The 18,131-nt window shown below is 59.8% G+C and overlaps 1 protein-coding gene across 4 annotated transcripts; it reads right to left on the bottom strand.

Moving 5' to 3' along the window:
* On the bottom strand, positions 1 to 12,297 carry FAM193B (family with sequence similarity 193 member B). 4 transcript variants are annotated; one of them, XR_012160180.1, is made up of 10 exons: positions 11,785 to 12,297; positions 10,002 to 10,224; positions 9,437 to 9,646; positions 7,557 to 7,926; positions 6,508 to 6,703; positions 5,892 to 6,128; positions 4,196 to 5,213; positions 3,699 to 3,774; positions 3,410 to 3,475; positions 414 to 499 (listed from the first exon to the last, which is right to left on the bottom strand). XR_012160180.1 is itself a non-coding variant. In XM_073355092.1 (9 exons), exons 1-9 carry the CDS (start codon positions 11,863 to 11,865, stop codon positions 403 to 405), a joined length of 2,508 nt encoding a protein of 835 aa, XP_073211193.1. In that variant the 5' UTR covers positions 11,866 to 12,290; the 3' UTR covers positions 1 to 402. The 4 variants fall into 4 exon arrangements, 3 of the variants coding, with proteins under 3 accessions (XP_073211193.1, XP_073211196.1, XP_073211195.1); XM_073355092.1 differs by lacking the exon at positions 3,410 to 3,475 and having other exon boundaries at positions 1 to 499; positions 11,785 to 12,290; XM_073355095.1 differs by lacking the exons at positions 3,410 to 3,475; positions 11,785 to 12,297 and adding an exon at positions 11,058 to 11,138 and having other exon boundaries at positions 1 to 499.
* Positions 12,298 to 18,131: the final 5,834 nt, after the last annotated feature.

Here is an 18,131-nt window from a genome sequence, read left to right on the forward strand (position 1 = left end):
AAAAATTAAAAAGTTCTTTATTAGGTCCAGCATGGTCCTTTCCCCCGGCTGCACGCCAGGCTGGCACGGGGGGGCTGCCCACTGGCGCTGGCAGGCTCCCTGCACATCACCAACGGAGTGCTGGGAGAAGAGAAAATCCCCTAGAGGGACTGGGCGGGGGAGGGGGCTGCCTAAGCTAGGGAGTCCCCCGCCCCCCCCTCCCCGCCGAGAGCTGTGACTGGCTGGGGAGGTGCAGGCCTGACAGGCCTGGGGGGAAGGGGTTCCACATTCACAGGAAGAGGAACCCACAGAGAAAACAAAAGGAGCCCCCCAGCAGGGGGAGGGGCACAGTGAGGCGAGTGTCTGTGGGTGCTGGGGGGTAGGCACAGGGCCCCTTGCACACACTGGGGCTCCCCCCACACCTCACTGAGCTGCACTTGAAGTGGTTTTCTTCAGGGTGAAGTTGGTCCAGTTCACGGCCACTTTCTGCCGAGTTTGCTTAGCAGAATCCAGACAGAACCTGGGGGAGGGGAGAGAGAGAGAGAATCAGGGAAAGAGCAGAGACAGTGACCGCTCCCTGCCCCCTGCACACCCACTGCCCAACCCATCCACCCCCCGCCCCACAGCACCACCCAAGCCAGGGATTCTACCCTCCCCACCCTAGCCAGAGCAGGCTAGGTCCCTTGGAAGAAAAGCCCAGGAATAAAGGAGCCCAGGAGAGGAGGCAGTTTCTCACAGGGGCAATATTAAAAGCACAACTGCCAACCAGCCTGAGTAAAGGAGAGACAGGGAAAACGGTCAGAGGCCATGAGGAGCCCTTTAATGACCTGAAGATCAAAAAGGAATCCTACATCAGTGGAAACCTGAACCAAGTGCTGAGAAGTACAAAAGAACAGCACGAGCACGCGGCGACAAAATCAGTTACACCTGGCAAGGGACAGACAAGGCTTAAGCGGTTCTATAAATACACTGGGGCAAGAGAAAGAAGAAGGAAAGCCTAGGTCCTCTCCTAGGGCCCCGGGAGGAGCTCAGAACTGACGACTTCACGAGGTGGAGGTGTTTGCCGCCTGCTTTGCTTCTCGTTAAAAAGGTTAATGACGACCAGACACTTGCTAACACAGCAAGGGGGCGGAACGCAAGCCCAGGCAAGGACAGAACAGGTTAGAGAATCATTAGACAAGCTGAACATAGTTGAGTCAGCAGGGTCTGAGGAAATTCACCCCAGGGTTCTTAAGGAGCTAGTGTATAGATAAAGCCTTTTCTTAGAGCCATATGCTCAGGCCTAAGGCCTTTATCTGCAGCCAGATTAAGAGAGCAGTAGCCATGAGCTAAGAAGCAGGAAGTCACATCCTCACATTCCATCTAAATGACATTAAAACAATGTAATATCAGGATGTTAAGGAGGAGATCCTTTCCTAATGGCCTCCACTATCACCAGGTAAAGAAACAGATCTTAAGATGGTTAAAGAAAACCTAGTTTGATAACATCTGTCTGTCAAGAAACCACTTATCAATAGTTGTGGTTGTGAAATCCTCAGTTCTTTATTATTTTATCTTTATGGTCCCCACTTCCCTATTGTTTGTCTGTATGAGCTCTGTCTGGTTCTTCGATTGTTTCTGTCTGCTACGTAATTAATTTTGCTCTGTGTAAATTAATTTAGGTGGTGGGGTAGGATTGGTTAGCGATTTTTGTTACAGTGTTAGGATTGTTTAGTAATGTTTTAGTAAAATGATTGGTTAAGGTACAGCTAAGCAGGACTCAAGTTTCACTATATAAACTGAGGTCCAAAAGGAAGTTTTGCAGAACCAACTCCAGGACACAGCCCCAAAGATCAGAGCTGCCAGACTCAACACTGCCAATGACACCGTGCAGAAACTGGAGTCCCCGAGATGGACCTGATCCTGGCTGGCCATCAAGAAAAGTTCTTCTGTCTTAATGGGAGTGGCAAGCACTGTATGTGTAGCATGTGCATGGTTTTGGTGATTGTTAATAAATAGAGGTTAAGTAGGATATTACTGTGAGAGGCTCTTTCACTGGTAAAAGACCCTGTAAACCCGCAAAGATTAAGCCCTGAGCCCACAGGGAATGGGTGTTTGCTCTGAGCCCGGAGGAGTAGAGCCCGGAGCCGATGGAGGTGTAAAGTCTGGTGCCTTTTGCCTGGAGCCCTAGGAACTGGGAAAGGGTTGGGGTGCTTAAATGAACCAGGTTATGCCTTGATCCCTAGGAACTAGGTAGAGGTGGGATGTCCTAAAGTGTGCAAGTGACAAAGAATTTTGTGCGGGTAACACTGCCTAAGCCATCTCGGAACCATTCGCAATTCCTGTATCTTCAAGAATACCTGGAGGACAGGCGAGGGCCCAGAAGACTGGAGATGAGCAAACACAACACCTCTCTTCCAAAAAGGGAACAAAGAGGCCCTGGGAAAGTACAGACCAGTCAGCCTAACTTCAATACTTGGAAAGATACTGGAACAAACTATTACACAATCTGTTTGTGAGCACCTGAGGATAACAGGTTATAAGGAACAGCCAGCGTGGATTTGTCAAGAACCCACCTCATCTTCTTCTTTGACAGGGTCACTGGCCTAGCGGATGGGGGAAGCCGCAGACGTGAGGTCTTGATTTTAGCAGGGCTTGTGACACAGTCCCGCATGACATTCTCAGAAGCAAACTGGGGAAGTTCGGGCGAGATGGAATTACTAGAAGGTGGATGCACAACTGGCTAAAAGACTGGGCTCAAAGAGGAGTTATCAATGGTTTGCTGTCAAACTGGGAGGGCGTTTCTAGTGGGGTCCCGTGTGGGTCAGCCCTGGGTCTGGTACTATTCATTATTTTCATTCATGACTTGGATAACAGAGTGGAGAGCGTGCACATACAGTGTGTGGCTGACACCACGCTGGGAGGGGCTGCAAACACTTTGGGGGTCAGGATTCGCATTTGAATTCACAACGCTTTTACAAATTAGGAATTGGTCTGAAATCACAAGATCAAATTCACTAAAGACAAGTGCACAGTACTTCACTTACGAAGGAAAATCAAATGCCCAGCTACACAATAGGGAATAACTGGCTACACAGTAGTCCTGCTGCCAAGGATCTGCAGGCTATAGTGGATCACAGCAATGGGATGAAGTTGCAGAAAAGGCTAATATCATTCTGGGGTGTACTAACAGGAGTGTCGTACGTAAGCCAGGGGAGGTCACTGTCCCGCTCTACTCAGCGCTGGTGAGGCCCCAGCTGCAGTGCCCAGTTCTGGGTGCTACACTTTAGAGAAGATGTGAGCAAACTGGAGACAGTCCAGTTGAGAGCAACAAAAATGATCAAAGGTTTAGAAGCCCTGCCCTGTGAGGAACGGTTAAAAAACTCGGCGTTTAGTCTGGAGAAAAGACAACAAAAGGGGGGAGGGTTGATACCAAGGGGGGGGCTATTACAAAGTGGATGGGGATCAGCTGGTCTCCATGTCCACTGAGGGTCGGACGAGACGTAAAGGGCTTCATCTGCAGGAAGGGAGAATGGGGTTAGCTCTTCGAACACTCCTCTGGGTATGCCTCCAGCATGGCACAGCTGAGCCTCTCGGGCTGGAGCCTGGCCTCTGGGACCCTCCCCACACATGGAGTCCCAGAGGGCAGGAGTGCCCCTCCCCCACCAGGATGATACACACATGCCCCTCCTGGCACCCCCACAGCCCCACTCTCGCAGAGAGCTGCAGGCTGGTCTCACCTCTTGAAGTACTCTACTTCTCGGTCCGTCTCGTCCATCTCTGCCCCATCCACGTCTTTGGGCAGGAACACGTCATCTGGCAAAGCGGTGGGACACAGTCAGCAAAGCGCTCCAGGCGGAGCAGGGTCAGCGCCAAGGACCGCACGCCCCAAGAACACCCCCCTCAGCACCAGGGGCCCGCGCTGCCGCCCAGCACAGAGCCTGCTTGGAGCAAAGAGCAATGGATAGACACCATGGGGTGCAGGGCAGGGGGGCAGAGCCAGGGTACACCACCACTGACTGGTCTCCACTAGAGCCACCCTATGGCAGCACAGCTCCGTGGCCTAGGGGGGGCGACACAGCCACACCGACCTGAGCCCACCCCCCCACTCCCCCCGTGCACCGTGCCGAGTCGACAAGAGAGCTTCGCGCTCACCACAGCGCTCAGCTGCGCAGGATGACAGGCCGGAGCTGGGACAAGGTCACTGCTGAGCAGAGGGACCGCACAGGGGACTCACCGATGGACGTGTTCGATTTCTCCATCCTGCTCCTGCTCTTCCTGCTCTTGCCCTTGGGCTGGGGGGAGCTGCCCAGGGTGGCGGGGTGCAGGGGCTGCTGGTCCCCAGCGGCAAGGGGAGGTGGCTGCACCAGCTCCGGCTGCTCTGCTTTGCCCTCGCCCCTCCGGCCTTTCCACTCGCTGCTCCTCTCCTTCTCGGGCCTGGAGCCGCCGCAGCCCCAGCCCTGCCCCTTGGCGCTCTCCGGCGGCTCCACACAGCCACTCCCCCTCCGCAGAGTGGGCACTGCTCCAGGCTTTGAAGGGTGCTTGGCTCCCAGCACGAGCCCCTTCGAGCTGGGACTCTCCAGCCCAGCCTGGGCGCCGGGCACCACGGTGCATTCCCCCTTCCTCGCCTGGCAGCTCTGTCGCTTGTTCCTCCTCTGCCTGCCCCCCGCCGGTGCCAGCTCCTGTGGCTCTGGACCCTTGGCCGGCGCCACCTCCTTGCACTCCAGGCCAGGCCCGCCGCTCTCCTGGGCAGAGTCTGTCGGCTGGGGGGACTGGACCCAGATCATCCGGGAGAGGTTGGGCACCGCGCTCAGGCGCGTCACCACCCCGTTCTCAGCCTGCGGTGGCCCCTCCCCAGGGCCCTCCCCCCAGCGAGGGCCCAGCTCGCTCCGCAGCAGCATGTGGTTCTTGGAGGAGCCCAGGCTCAGAGGGGAGAGATCCAGATCGATCTCCTGCAGGCCCGAGGAGCCGTTAAGGTGGGACAGCAGAGTCTTCTGCTCCAGCACAGCGGCCTTCTTGGGGAAGTCAGCAACGTCCAGGTTGAGGTCGTAGACGCTGAAGCTGGCGCGGATGGAGTCCTTAATGGTGTTCTTGATCTCCTGCAGCCGGCTGCTGAGGAAGCTGTTCACCCGCTCCAGCTCCAGCTGGGGCCACTCCAGGAGCTTCTCCTCCGCCAGCTCCCTGTCCTGGCCAGCCAGAGGGCCACGTGCCACCCGCTTCTGGGCCTCCGCCTCCAGCTGGGCTTTCTCCTTCTCCTGGAACAGGCAAGGCGGTGGGCCAGGGTGAGAGGTTCTCAGGGGGCCGGAGAGAAGCCCAGCGGGCTGGCACGCCCTGGGCGTGGGGCGGCAAACCCAAGCACTGCTGCACAGCGCAGCTCAGCCTGTAGCAAGCACAGCTGAGGTGCCATACGCCCTCTGGAGGGGGCACGACAGCCCCTGCTCCGGCACGGCCGCCCACCAGCTCAGGCCTGGGGGAGACCTATCGGCTGGCACAGGCTGCACCACAGGCCAGTGGCTGATTCCCAGCTCCCAGAACAAGGAGGGGCCCTGGCCTGCACTGGGATCCGGCACTCAGCCCCATTAGGACAGGCACATGTTGGGGAGACCCCACGTGGGAGAGGTGCCCAGGTCCCTGCAAAGAGCCAGAGGTGTTCCTGACAGGCCCCTGGGGAGGGCGCTAAGCACAGGGAAAGCTTCCGAGGTGGGGAGGACAGAGCCCTATGGGGGTGCAACCCTGATCCAGCCTCCCAGGTAGGGTGGGTAGGGCTGGGCCTCAAGGCCTTTCCCAACTCTGGGGTGTGTCTAACACTCTGGGCTATTCCGGGGGGGGGCTCAGGGCCAGGGCCGCTACCAAGGGAAAAACGGGACCCAAGGTGGCTCTGACCCCCGCTGGACTGGGTCTGGAACAGCACATTCCCCTCCCCTGGTCCTCACCTTCTTCTTCTGCTTGTGCCGTGCCCGCTTGGCGGCCTTGGCGCTGTTCAGGGGCTTGGGCTCCGAGCTGTTGATGTAGTCCAGGAGCTCGTCCACGTCCCGGTGATCCACGGCCGGCTCCCCCGAGCTGCTGCTGTGGCCCAGCTTCTGTGGGAGCTCCTCCTTCCTCTTGGTGAGACGGGAGCGCAGCTTCTCCCGGATCTCGGCATAGTTCCGGCTCGTGGGGGCCGCAGGGGGCTGCAGAGACAACCTGGGCTACTACTGTCCTGCCTGGCACAGATGGATGCTGTTCCCAGGCCCCTTCCCACCCTCTGCTTATGGGGCTGCCCCACCCACAGCTCATTGCTGAAGGCAGCATGGTTCCTAGTTTGCCGAGGAGAGCTGCTGGGCTGAGACGGGGCCCTGGGCGCTGGGACTGAGAGGCGCTGGCCGAGCTGCAGGGGGCAGGGGCAGCGTCAGATGGAGACGGACTGGCTGCTCCCGGGTGGCTCTCCAGGGCTGGACTAGCAAAGAGGGGCTGATGTCAGGCCTGTGGAGGACAAAGCTGCCTGTGCTCTCGGCATGGCAGTCTCCCAAGCGCCCCTGGCCAGCAAGCCCAGTTCAATGGCTCACTTACCGCGTTGTGGCCGAAGAACTCACAGTAGCAGCAGTCACAGAATTTCCCGTCTTTCTGGTTGGTGGAGGAGGAGGTGCAGGAGCTGCGCTCGGAGCTGCTGTCCTCATCCTCCCCGAGCCCCTCGTCCGCCTCGCATGACTGTGGCGGGTGGCAGCTGGTACCATTGGGGAACTTGTGTCCTTTGCACATGGGGTCCCTGGGGGAAGGGAGGGAGGGAGGTAGCTGGAAGGCAGACCCAGGGCAGTGAGGCACTGGGGGCCGCAGCCGAGCCAAGCTCAGACGGTGCTGGGGCTGCCGAAAGGAGCAGTCCCCTCCAATGTCCCAGAACTGCTTGGGGCCACCTTGCAGGGGAGGGAAGGCCCCAGGGGAGGTGGTCCCCACCCCCAGACACTCTCCTGACACTGACTGGCTTGTTTAATCGGCTGGGAAGAGACCCCTGCGCTGCTCCCTGGGACCCCACGCCCTTTGGTAGGGCAAAGACTTGCCGAGCATGCCAGCAAACCAGAGCCAGAGCCAGGGGGTGCAGCCAGAGCCTAGCTGCCTGCACTACACGCCCCACCCACCACGGACCCCACTACGGCACTCTCTGCTGACCCTCCCCAGGTGGGCTGGGGCTCCCTGCCAACAGGCATCCCCAGGGAGGAACCCAACGCTCCAGCCCACTCCAAGGGGCCAGGGCAGACGGCTGCAGACCAGCTAGTCCTTGGGCTCCTGGTCCTGCTCGTGACAAAGAGCATGCTGGGCGGGCCCAGGTCTCCGAGCCAAGAGGGATCAATTCCCGAACTGCAGGAGAGACAGGCAGCAAAGCCCACGTCTGCCTCGCAGACTGTCATGGAGGGAGAGGCCCTGGAGCCTCAGGGCTGTGTGGTGCTGGAGTGAGACCATCTCTGCAGAGCCGTGGTGTGAGGAGCCCTTCTGCCCTGCAAGGGCTGGTTCCTTGGGATGAGGACAGGGCAACTTGAGCCCTGGCAGGGCCCCTGGCTCATGCTAGCGCCCTCAGAACACCAGGGGCCATCACACCAGCCACAGGCAGGCAGAGACCTTCTCACCTGTTAGTGCTGGGCAGCTGGTGCGGGGCAGCTGGTGGCACCAGGGAGCCGCTGCAGTGCCCATTGCAGGGGTGGGCACAGCCTGAAAGCGGAGGTGGCATCTTCAGAAGCGGCACATTGGCGGGGGGCAGGTGAGGGCTCTTGCAGGAGGCCTGGCCATGCGAGAGGGTGCCAGCAGGAGGGGACTCGGCAGCGGCTGCGTGGGGGCTGGCTGCAGGGACCGGCGCTGCCTGCGGTGAGGTGTTCAGGTGGGCGGGTGACTGCTTGGTGGAGATCAGCGCCGGTGGCTGGGAGGGGAGCCCCGTGGGGCTGTTGGGAGGAGCGGCAAGGTCCGGGTGCCGGTGATGGTCCAAGGAGTGGAAGGCCTCACCTGCAGACAGGCAGGATCAAAGATGGGTCAAGCATGAGCGCAGCGGCACCAGGCTGTCCCAGCCCAGCATGGCAGGTAGGGGAGCACCCATGCGCACACAGAGCCCAGCAGGACCCCAGCAGGCTCTGCTGAGCCCCAGCAGAAGAGCAGAAAGAACAGGGGCTTCCTCCCCGAGGACCTTCCACCACCCCTGACCCTAGAGCACATGGCCCACCCTGGCCCATGCTCTGACCCTGGCCCAGCACGCTGGGCTGCAGAGGACCCTCCTGCATCCTCACTGCTGCCAGGACTGGGCAACAAAATGGCAGATGAAATTCAATGTTGATAAAATCAAAGTAATGGACATTGGAAAAGATCATCCCAACTATACCTATAAAATGATGGGGTCTAAATTAGCTGTTACCACTCAAGAAAGGGATCTTGGAGTCCTTGTGGATAGTTCTCTGAAAACATCCACTCAATGAGCAGCGGCCGTCAAAACAGCTAAGAGAATGTTGGGCATCATTAAGAAAGGGAGAGATAATAAAACAGAAAATACCACGTTGCCTCTGTATAAATCCATGGAACACCCACATCTTTAATACTGCATGCAGATGTGGTCGCCCCATCTCAAAAAAGATCTATTGGAATTGGAAAAGGTACAGAGAAGGGCAACAAAAATGATGAGGGGGATGAAACAGCTTCCATGTGAGGAGAGATTAATAAGACTGGGACTTTTCAGCTTGGAAAAGGGACTACTAAAGGGGAATATGATTGAGGTCTATAAAATCATGACTGGTGTGGAGAAAGTAAATAAGGAAGTGTTATTTACTTCTTCTCATAACACGAGAACTAGGGGCCACCCAATGACATTAACAGGTAGCAGGTTTAAAACAAACAAAAGGAAGCATTTTTTCTACACAACATGCAGTCAACCTGTGGAACTCTTTGCCAGCGGATTTTGTGAAGGCCAAGACTATAACAGGGCTCAAAAAAGAACTAATGTTAATGGCGGATAGGTCCATCAATGGCTAGTAGCCAGGATGGGCAGGGATGGGGTTCCTAGCCCGTTTGCCAGAAGCTGGGAATGGGCGACAGGGGATGGATCACTGGACGATTCCCTGTTCTGTTCATTCCCTCTGGGGCACCTGGCACTGGCCACTGTTGGCAGACGTGACACGGGGCTGGATGGAGCTTTGGTCTGACCCCATCTGGCCGCTCTTATGGCTGCTCCCTGCTGGCAAGGAGATGCCAAGGGGACTTTCTCAGCCCATCGAGCTTCTCCCAGCCACAGGCAGAGGACACAGCTGCATCCTGGGGAAGGGGCCTGGCCCAGCAGCTTCCACGCTCTGCAGGACTCTTCATCCTCCAGCAATGAGAAAAGGCCCTTCTTGGGCAGGGCCTTGGGCCTGCCATGCTCTTCTCCCCCACCACAGGCAACCCGAGCCCATGGGAGAAGGGCTTTGCCGCAGGCTGGCCCGGGAGAGCAGGCGAGGGAAAGGAGCAGTGCCAAGGAGCCCCAAGTACACACCTGGCGGGGTGGGCCTGCGGCACATGCTCTTGAACTGCTTGGGAAGCGTCGTACAGAAGTCGAGTGAGGTAGGCAGAGGCGAACCGGGGGCAGCCCCGCTGGAAGCTGGGGGGACGGTGTGGCTGTAGGGACAGGCCTTGAGCCCAGGTGCCACAGCGGGAGCCTGGCCGACGCACTCCGGAGCCAGCGGGAGGCTGGGGTGCTTGTCACCTGAAATGGAGTCAGCGCTGGAGACGGCTTCTCCTGTGCAGAGCCTGGCCTGGACCAGCACTGGAGACTCTGGAACAGCTCCGAAGCAGAGCGCATATCGCTCCCCGCAACATCCGGCTGCAGCCTCGCGGCGCAGCAAGGGAGGATCCAGCCCCCCTTGTACCCTGGGCACTAAGGCCATGCGCTCCCTTTCCCCCTAGCCAGCCCTTCCAGAGCCCAGGGAACCCCAGGGGTTCTGCTCTCTAAGGCAGGGCCCCTGGAGGCCAGCCAGCACAGCACTCCACTCAGGCCCGGACCCAGAGATGGCCAGTAGCCAGGCCGGGACCCATATGGTCCTGGGCTGGCCTGGACTCACCTAATGCAGCAGGGAGCCCCCCCAAGGGGCTGCCTTGCGTGGCTCCGTTGGCATGCTGGGAATTCCAGAGGCCCGACAGTTTGTGAGCAGACAGGAAGGAGCTGGGATCCCAGTCCCCCGAGTTCCCGTGGCACGAGGAGGAGGAAGATGATGAGGAGGAAGATGAGGAGTGGGAGCCGCCCCCACAAGACTGTGACTTGCAGGACGTGTGCGATAATGAGACCTGGAAAGAAACTCACAGTATGAAGCAGCAGGAGGCGAATCCCCAAACACTCTGGGTCTAGTCTGGGCTCCCCAGGGCCAAGCCAAGTCCCAACACGCCCCCAATCTATCCTCACTCACGCAGGGCTCCCTGCTGGGCCTCCCCCAGCCAGGACCGAGCCTGGCCGTGGGGGGCCCATCCTGTGTCTCCCCCACTCTGCCACCTTGGTCTCCACATCAGCCTTCGATGAGAGCAGGTCTACGCTACACACTTACAGCGGCACCTGTCGCTCTAAGAGAGCTCTCCCGTCGCCTGAAGAACACGGGAGCCGTGCTGGAGGAGAAGCTCTCCCGCCAACGCAGCACCGTGCACCGCATGACTCTGTCGCTCAGGGGGTGGATCATCCACACCTCTGAGCGACGCAGCTACACGGACTTAACTCTCCAGCGTACAGCAGGGCTACAACAGCAAGCTCTGGCCTAGACCAGTCAGCTGCACCAGGCTACCAACTGGGCGCCTTTAATGAAGTGCTTCTGTCACTCTTCACCCAGAACAAGAGCGTCCCTGGAGGGATGTGCACAGGCATGAATCCTGGTGCATCTCTGCATGGAGGCCAGGGCTGCCCATACCTCAAGTTCCATCTGCCTTGTTTACCAAAGGGAAGTGTTAGGGGTGACTAGATCTCAGCCTCTAAGTGCCTACAGAGTGACCAAACATTTGCTAGTGGGCCCTTCGCTCAGGCAGGGGCAGGTCTAACCCAATCCAAGGGCTGGACATTGACACTAGACCCATTCAGACTGGAAATAAGGGCCCGTTTTTAACGATGAGAGTAACTGACCACTGGAACAACTTACCACAGGCTGCAGCAGAGTCTCTGGCCATTTCAAATCCAGCTGGGAGGTCTGTCTAGCATATCTGCTGTAGGGGAGGTCTGGGGGCAGCTCTCAGGCCCGGGCTGTACCGGGGGTCAGATGAGCTGACCACAATGGTTTCCGTTGGCCTGTTGCTGCCAATCCCTGACTGATGGGCCCGGAATCAGGCCTCGAGGGGGGCAGCTCTGGTGAGGAGCTGGGCCTGCCAAGCCACGGGGGGAAATTCCTGTCACTTAATAAAATCCCCTCACCCCAAGGAACAGCCGAAGGTCTGCGGGAGCAGCGAGCCAGTCTTCCCAGCCAGGAGAGGGATGGGGGGCGGCGCGGAACTGAGGCATAAGTCAGTGGTGCACACACTCGTCCAGCTCTGCCCTTACCATGCAGGGGGCCCCTCATGCCACATGGGCAGCTCTCACACAATCCTGAACAAACAAACGCCTGCCTTCCCCACCAGCACTACCGGCTCTCCCCCCAGCTAGGAGAAACCCTCCGAGGGCATCACAGCCTCAGGAGACAGCCGCGTGGAGATGCCCAGCAGACAGGTATGTGTATAGGCATTCAGCAAGGGCCAGAGGGGTGCCAGGCTCAAGGGGACCTTCAGCAGCCATTGCTGCCACGTGGCAATTAGTACCGATTGCTCAGCAGGACCCCCTGCCTTGAGGGGAGCCATGGCCCTAACCAGCATGGCCAGAGGACAGCAGCTGCCTACCGCCAAGGCCTGCTCCTGGACAGCTCGCCGCTCCTCCTCCTCCACACTCTTCCGACAGCTCTGGCAGATCCACAGCGGCATTTCTCCCAGCAGGTTCTGCACGAGCGTTGGCACGAAGTCTGGAGGCAGCCTCTCGCCCGGGGAGACCAACCCGTTGTGAGATGGGCCTCCCCAGTCCTTGCGCTCTCGGTGACATAGCAAACAACATGTCTGCACAGACTGGTTGGCAGTGGGCAGCACCTGCAGCAGGACACACGGGCAACGAGTCACTCACAGCTGGGCACAAGGCAGGCTGCAGGGCTCCCAGGTGTTTGTGCGGGCGCAGGACAGGCCCCGAGGGCCAGCAGGCTGGGTCCATGCAGCACCTCTGAGAGCCGTGCCCACCGGACGCTGCTATCCCACTATGGCAGCCCTCACAGACCGAGTGGAGCCCAGCACTACCCAATCCAGCAGTCTTGGGCATTTAGGGGAAGTGCTGTGGAGTCTGTCATGGCCACAGCCAGCCCCTTCCCAATAGCTCCCACCTTTGGCTTGGGCACAGACATGCCGGGAGCGCTGAGTGAGAAGAGCTGAGCAGAAGCAGTGACCCTGGGAATACCCAAGGGCAGGCAGAGGACACCAACTGGGGTAGGCAGCCAATACCCTGCTTTCTAGATACCTTGTCCCCCTGCCCAAACCCTTGTTCCAGCCCCACTGGCCTTGGGCCCTCCCCAGCTCTTTGTTTGGTGTGGACAGAGGAACAGATGTGGCAGGAGGCAGGCCCTCGCTGCTCTTTGCATTCTGCCCCGCAGTCGCACCCAGGGCCAGGGCCTCCTGCCTGCGCTGGTGGGGAAGCCAGGCCGCAGCCCACGGCTACTTTTGAGACCCCCCACCAGCTGTGGAGAGCAGAGTGCAGAGCTGGGGAGGGGTCCCCCATTGTTTGCCGCTGCAGCGGGGCCAGGACAATGAGCCACGTGTTTAACTGCCGCTGTGGAGCAGATGGCGCCTCACACTCAAGGTGAAGCAAAGGGGGCACAGGGAAGGGCCAAGCTTCTCCTCTTGCTAGGGCTGACGCAGATCCTGGGGGGAAGGGGAGAGGCAGGCAGGCTCCTGGCTCACCCTGTGCCTCTCGGGCAGGGGGAGAGGGCAGCAAGTGCTGCCCAAGAGTGGGGAAAAAGGAGCCCCCCAGGGCAGTGCCAGGCTGCGCCAATGTCACCACCCCGGCGGGAGCATGCAGGAGGCACCTGTCGGGAAGGTGAGAAGCAGAGTATGTGGACCCGGCGGGAGGGTCTGCTGCCAGCAGAGAAATGCAAGTCGATGCAGGCTCCAGTACGCCTGTCATTGTGTCCCTTGGCGGCAACCCCAGGGAGGGAGCTAGCGCAGCGGGGGGAAGGATGTTCCCCAAGCCCCTCGCCCCAGGCACAGGTGCCAGCCGCGGGCAGGGCTCCCGGCCATCTGCTCTGCCAGCGAGCGCGGAAACCAGCCAGACACAGACAGAACGAAAGCACTGGAGCCCCTGCTCTGCTGGGGGGGGGGGGCGCCTCGAGGAGACTGTCAGCTCCGGGCAGGCTGCTGGGGGCTGCGACAGACCCGGCATGGGGGGCTTTTTAAAGAGGCTGGGGGAGGGGCTGAGCTGGGCTTTCCCTCTCTGCGCTCACTAATGACAGCCACACGTCACCCCCATGGGCATCTGCTGGAGAGGGACTGAAATCTGGCCTGACCTCCGCCAGCCTCAGCTCCCAGTGGCCGAGTCTCCGTGTGGGGTGCGGACAAGGCCTGCCAGGTTCTGACCCATCCCCGGGCGCTCGCAGGGGTTGCCCTGAGCAGGTGCTCTGCTTAGCCTAGGAAGCACCCCAAACAGCCAAGCTCCCCACTTTCCCAGGAGACTATCCCATAACTCCAAAGACACTTCCCCAGCTGGGCAGCCCCATCACCCCTAGTTCCCGCGGATCACCCCCCACAGGTGTGGCCCCGGTGCTACCAATGGCCGTTCACCCCCTGAATTCATTCCCGTCTGTCAATGTCTGGAGTGTCACAGAGGCCATCAGCCGAGCCGGGGTCCAAGCCCTCTCCCCCCAGGGCAGCACAGAAAGCTAAAAAGTAATCCTTTTGCTTCTGGTAGCATCACCACAACTGTAAAATGAGCATCAAGTAACAGGCCCTTTCTGCTCTGCAACACTTCTGGGGATACAGCCCAGAATCTCCAGGCTTCCAGCAGCCATCGTGCACAACCCCCTCAGAGCCCTGGGCCCCCTTTAGCACCCGCCCTCCATGGACACTGCACAGCCACTGCGCCTCCTGATGGGCCCGTCTGCTGTTCGCCAGCCGGCAGGCTCTGCGAGGAGAAGTGACTCGGCCACACGCAGAGCCGGGAGCGCTGATCACTCCCCCTCACAGCACTGCAGGTTTGCCTACAGACACGAGCCTGCACGTCCCCAGCCCGGTAGCATTCTGCTGCCTCCAGAGGCATGTGCAACTCCTCATACTTCATCCTCAGCTGAACATCTTCCGTGTACTGGCTCCTCGTGTTCCCCGGCTTTGCTAGCCCCATGCAGCCGGCTCCCCTCCCACGTGCCAGAGTCCAGTTACAAACCGGCAGGTCCCATACGCCCCCAAGGGAGTGAGTTATTGACAGGAGTCCCCCTGCAATAAGGGGGCAAACCCAGACAGGACAAGGGGCAACCCCCCGCCCCACTCAGCCCCTTTGGACCAAGCCAGCCCCAGAGCTGTATTTATACAGCCTCAGCTCCAGCCGCTTCCGGCCCACACCCAGCCAGCAGCCCAGAGACCTACTGCACATGCTCACTGGGACCCTGGCGGCTTTCAGAGGGAGCCTGTCCCAGCCCTCCAGGGCCAGAGGGCTGGTGTGCCCCTGCCCCGCCAGGCTCTGCAGCTGCCCTGCGAAGTCCCTTGCCACCGTGCTGCGGATACACCTTGGCGAGCCCCTGGATGGCTTCTCCTTGAACCTATTCGTTAGGGCGGCATTGTGTGACGGGTGCCCGGGCAGCAGGGACGGACGGGTCTGCTGTTCGGTGCTGGGGGGAGCTGAGGAGACCGGGGTTCCGTTCCCTGCTCTGCCCCAGGGTTCCCATAGGGCCCTGAGCAAGTCCCCGAAGGGACCTCAGCAGCACGAGGCTGAGTGCCGGGGCCCCGAACAAGCAGGAAGTCCCAGAAACGTCCCTGCAACGTGTGCTCCCCGCGCAGCGCCTGGAGAGCGATGGGCTGTAAGCACAGGGCCACAAGCCAGCCCACGAGGCAGGGAGCCACTAGCCCCTTGGAGACTGACAAGAGGGGGACACGAAGCCCCGCCCCCTTGGAGAGAGGGGCCTAAGTCTGGGCCGCAGGGAGGCGCCCATCTCTGCTCAGGCCCCGCACTGGGAACCCGCCGCCTTAGGCACCCAAGGCTTCTCCTGTGGCGCCTCCTGGCTCCATGCAGGATTGCTGGAGGCACCCACTGGTACAGCTCGTAGCCCAGCGGTGGGAACGCTGCTGAAGCGTTTATCCCAGTCACGGGGCCCAGCAGAGTGAGAGTAACTCTTTCGGTAATGGTCCCTGCGGGTGGGAGACCCGGGGTCCAGACCCCCTGCGCTAATGCCGTCAGCTTGTACAGGACAGCCTGTGGGAGCCCCCCCGGACTCTCCCAAAGCCCCCCGGGCAGAGCACTCACCTGGGGAGTGAGAGACCCCTGTTCAAATCCTGTCGGGGGGAGGGGGATTGAACCGGGGTCTCCCACATCCCAAGAAGTGTTCTAATCACGTCCTCCAGCTGGACTCTGCCTAGGACCTGACCCAGAAGGCCTGCTCTGGGGGCTTACTGGATTGGCCCTGCATGTGCCATAGGCAAGTGTACGCTCGGGACAGAAATACCGGCTCCAAGGAAACATTCAAGCTGAGAACTCAGGTGCACACAGGGCTCAGCAGGGATTCTGGGGCTCCCGCTGGAGCCCAAACTGAAACTTTGGTGCCTAACCACGAGCCGTGGGTGCCTAAGGGTGGGGTTTGGGCACCTTCATGGCTTAGGGCCTTGGACTCTCTGTGCATCAGGTCCCCATCTACACAATGGGGCTAGCACTCACGGCCTCCCTACGGGGGTGGGTGTTATTGTGAGGTGCTCCAACAATGAGAATGGGGCCAAATAGAGCCTTCAGTCAGATGGGCACTCCAGAACCAGAGGGGCCCTGCCGAAGGCTGGGCTTTTATAGGCTCCGAAATAACTGCTCAAATATCGATCAATAGATATCAAAATGGTCATTTAAAAGCACTAATGTATCAGCACGGTAACAGACGAGTGAGGCGTTATGGTCGCCAGCAGACTTGGCCTTCGAGAGAGGCCTAATTACAAAAAAGCCACCTAACCACCTACACTATTCTAATTCAGAACAACGAGAGCTTGGCTGACCTGAAGTTCTCAGTAAGGACAGAGTGGCACCATGGTGTGATCCCGCAGGGAGCTGCCCTCTATGCTGGGCCACCCTTCCTGGAACGGCTGACCCCTTCAGAGTGCGGACAAACACCCCTTCCCATGGCAGGCTCCTGGGGACAGCATCCACACCAGGGTTTTCCTTCCGTGAACAGCTAGTGACGTGCCCCTGGAGCAGGATGCAGCCTGACATGCCCCTGGGGCAGGGGGCGGTGGCTAAGCTGGGACTAGGGACAGGATGCCTGGACTCTGCCACCAGCCTGTCCACAGGCAAGTCATGTCATCACTGGTGGCTGGAGCGTCTCAGTGCTCAGACTGCCCAGGGTCTCGTGATATCTGCCTAAGTCACGCAGGGCTGCCCTCAACCAAAAACCTGGCACAAGACCGAGTGGGGCTGTGCCTCTCCCGCCCAGGCGGGGTAGGGGCAGAACGCTGTCTCCTCACACCCAGGGGCTAGGAGGGGCAAACAGGCAGGCTGCATCTTCACACATGTATTTAAGACTGAGTTTTGACTTTGATGATCTCCCAGGAGCTGGGAAGCAAGCGGCTCCCCTACACGCTGAGAATCAGCAAGTGGTGTGAGCCCAGGGGGCTGATTTCCTTGTCATCACACCGTGCTGGGGGCTGACTCTTGGTGAATACACACAGCTGGCCCTGCACCAACATCAAGTGGGGAGAATCCCCCAGCCTGTGGCCAAGGGAGCTGCCAGCCAGCTCCCCTCAGACACTGCCTCTCCCTTCCCAGCATGGATAAAGCCTGGCTTCCCAGCATCCCTCCAGCCCAGTGTCTCTAGCTCATGCTGTGGAAAGGGCTTGTCTGCTCTCCGCACCCATCAGACGATCGTGTCCAGCCCAGCAAGGGTCAGGCGGGAGCACTGTCCAGGCTTCACATGGCCGCGCAAGATGGGGACGCTGGAGCCTGTCCATGGCTAGAGGCACTAGGGCAGCTGGAATGCCAAGCCCTGCCCCACTGGTCCTCAGGCCCAGGTGAGCCATTCCTGCCCCACCAGAGGCGGACAGCCCAGCTCAGCACTCCAGTGGGCCGTCTGGTTCACCCCACTCCAAGAGAGCACGTCAGGGATGCAGAATGCAGGTGGACAGGAAGGAACCAGAGCATCTGCAACTTCAAAGAGCTGCTGGCCCTGACACCCAGGAGCTTGCCTGGCCCAGCTGCCAGCCCTCCAGCCCAATGTTCTGGGAGAGTGGCAAAGGGCCAGGGATCCACGGTGGGCTATGCTGGGAGCTGTAATAGGACCTAGAGAAGCTAGACACGGGCAGGTAGGGGAACGTCTCCCGGCTCTGGAGAGACCACACCTGTGTACAGCCCTGGGCGCCCCAGTGCCGAGCAGGGCTCACCATGGCGACCACAGAGAGGGGCAGGAGAAGGACCCTGATACACGGTCACCCCTCTTGTCCCTGTGCACAAGGCTATGCAGCCCCGAGGATCAGCAAATCCAGGAGCAGCCGGCTAGCATCACTGCCTGCTAACAAGCAGCCATGGCCCAGCGTGAGGAGCAGACAGCCAGCCCCGTGACACACAAGGCCAGCAGAACCTGTATTGGGGGGTGCCTGCCGGGAGCCCCCGTCTTGCAGCAGGGCCCCTCTGTGCTAGCTCTGTCCGACTCACAGTCCACGTGTAACAGGTGTTCCCCTCCGGGACTCAAGTCTCCGCTGCTCTGCCCACCCGCCATGCCAGATGTGATCCCTGGCTGGCTGTTCTCCGCAGAACTCCATCCCTGGGCTGGCCAGCAACGCCAGGCCCTCCCCTGTTTGAACCCCAGCTGGCTGCAGGCTGGTCTCCTGCTGGGTCATCCTATCCCTGCAGCTCCCTTACAATAGCCCTCTGCGGTGCGCTCAGCTTATGGACGTGCTCCGCGCCGGGGCACATGGGAATCTAGTCTAGATGCTCCTCCCAGCAGGGGTCCGGGGTTAGCCGCTTGGGGGGACAT

This window comes from Lepidochelys kempii, chromosome 8 (assembly GCF_965140265.1).
Source record: "Lepidochelys kempii isolate rLepKem1 chromosome 8, rLepKem1.hap2, whole genome shotgun sequence".
Taxonomy (NCBI): domain Eukaryota; kingdom Metazoa; phylum Chordata; order Testudines; family Cheloniidae; genus Lepidochelys; species Lepidochelys kempii.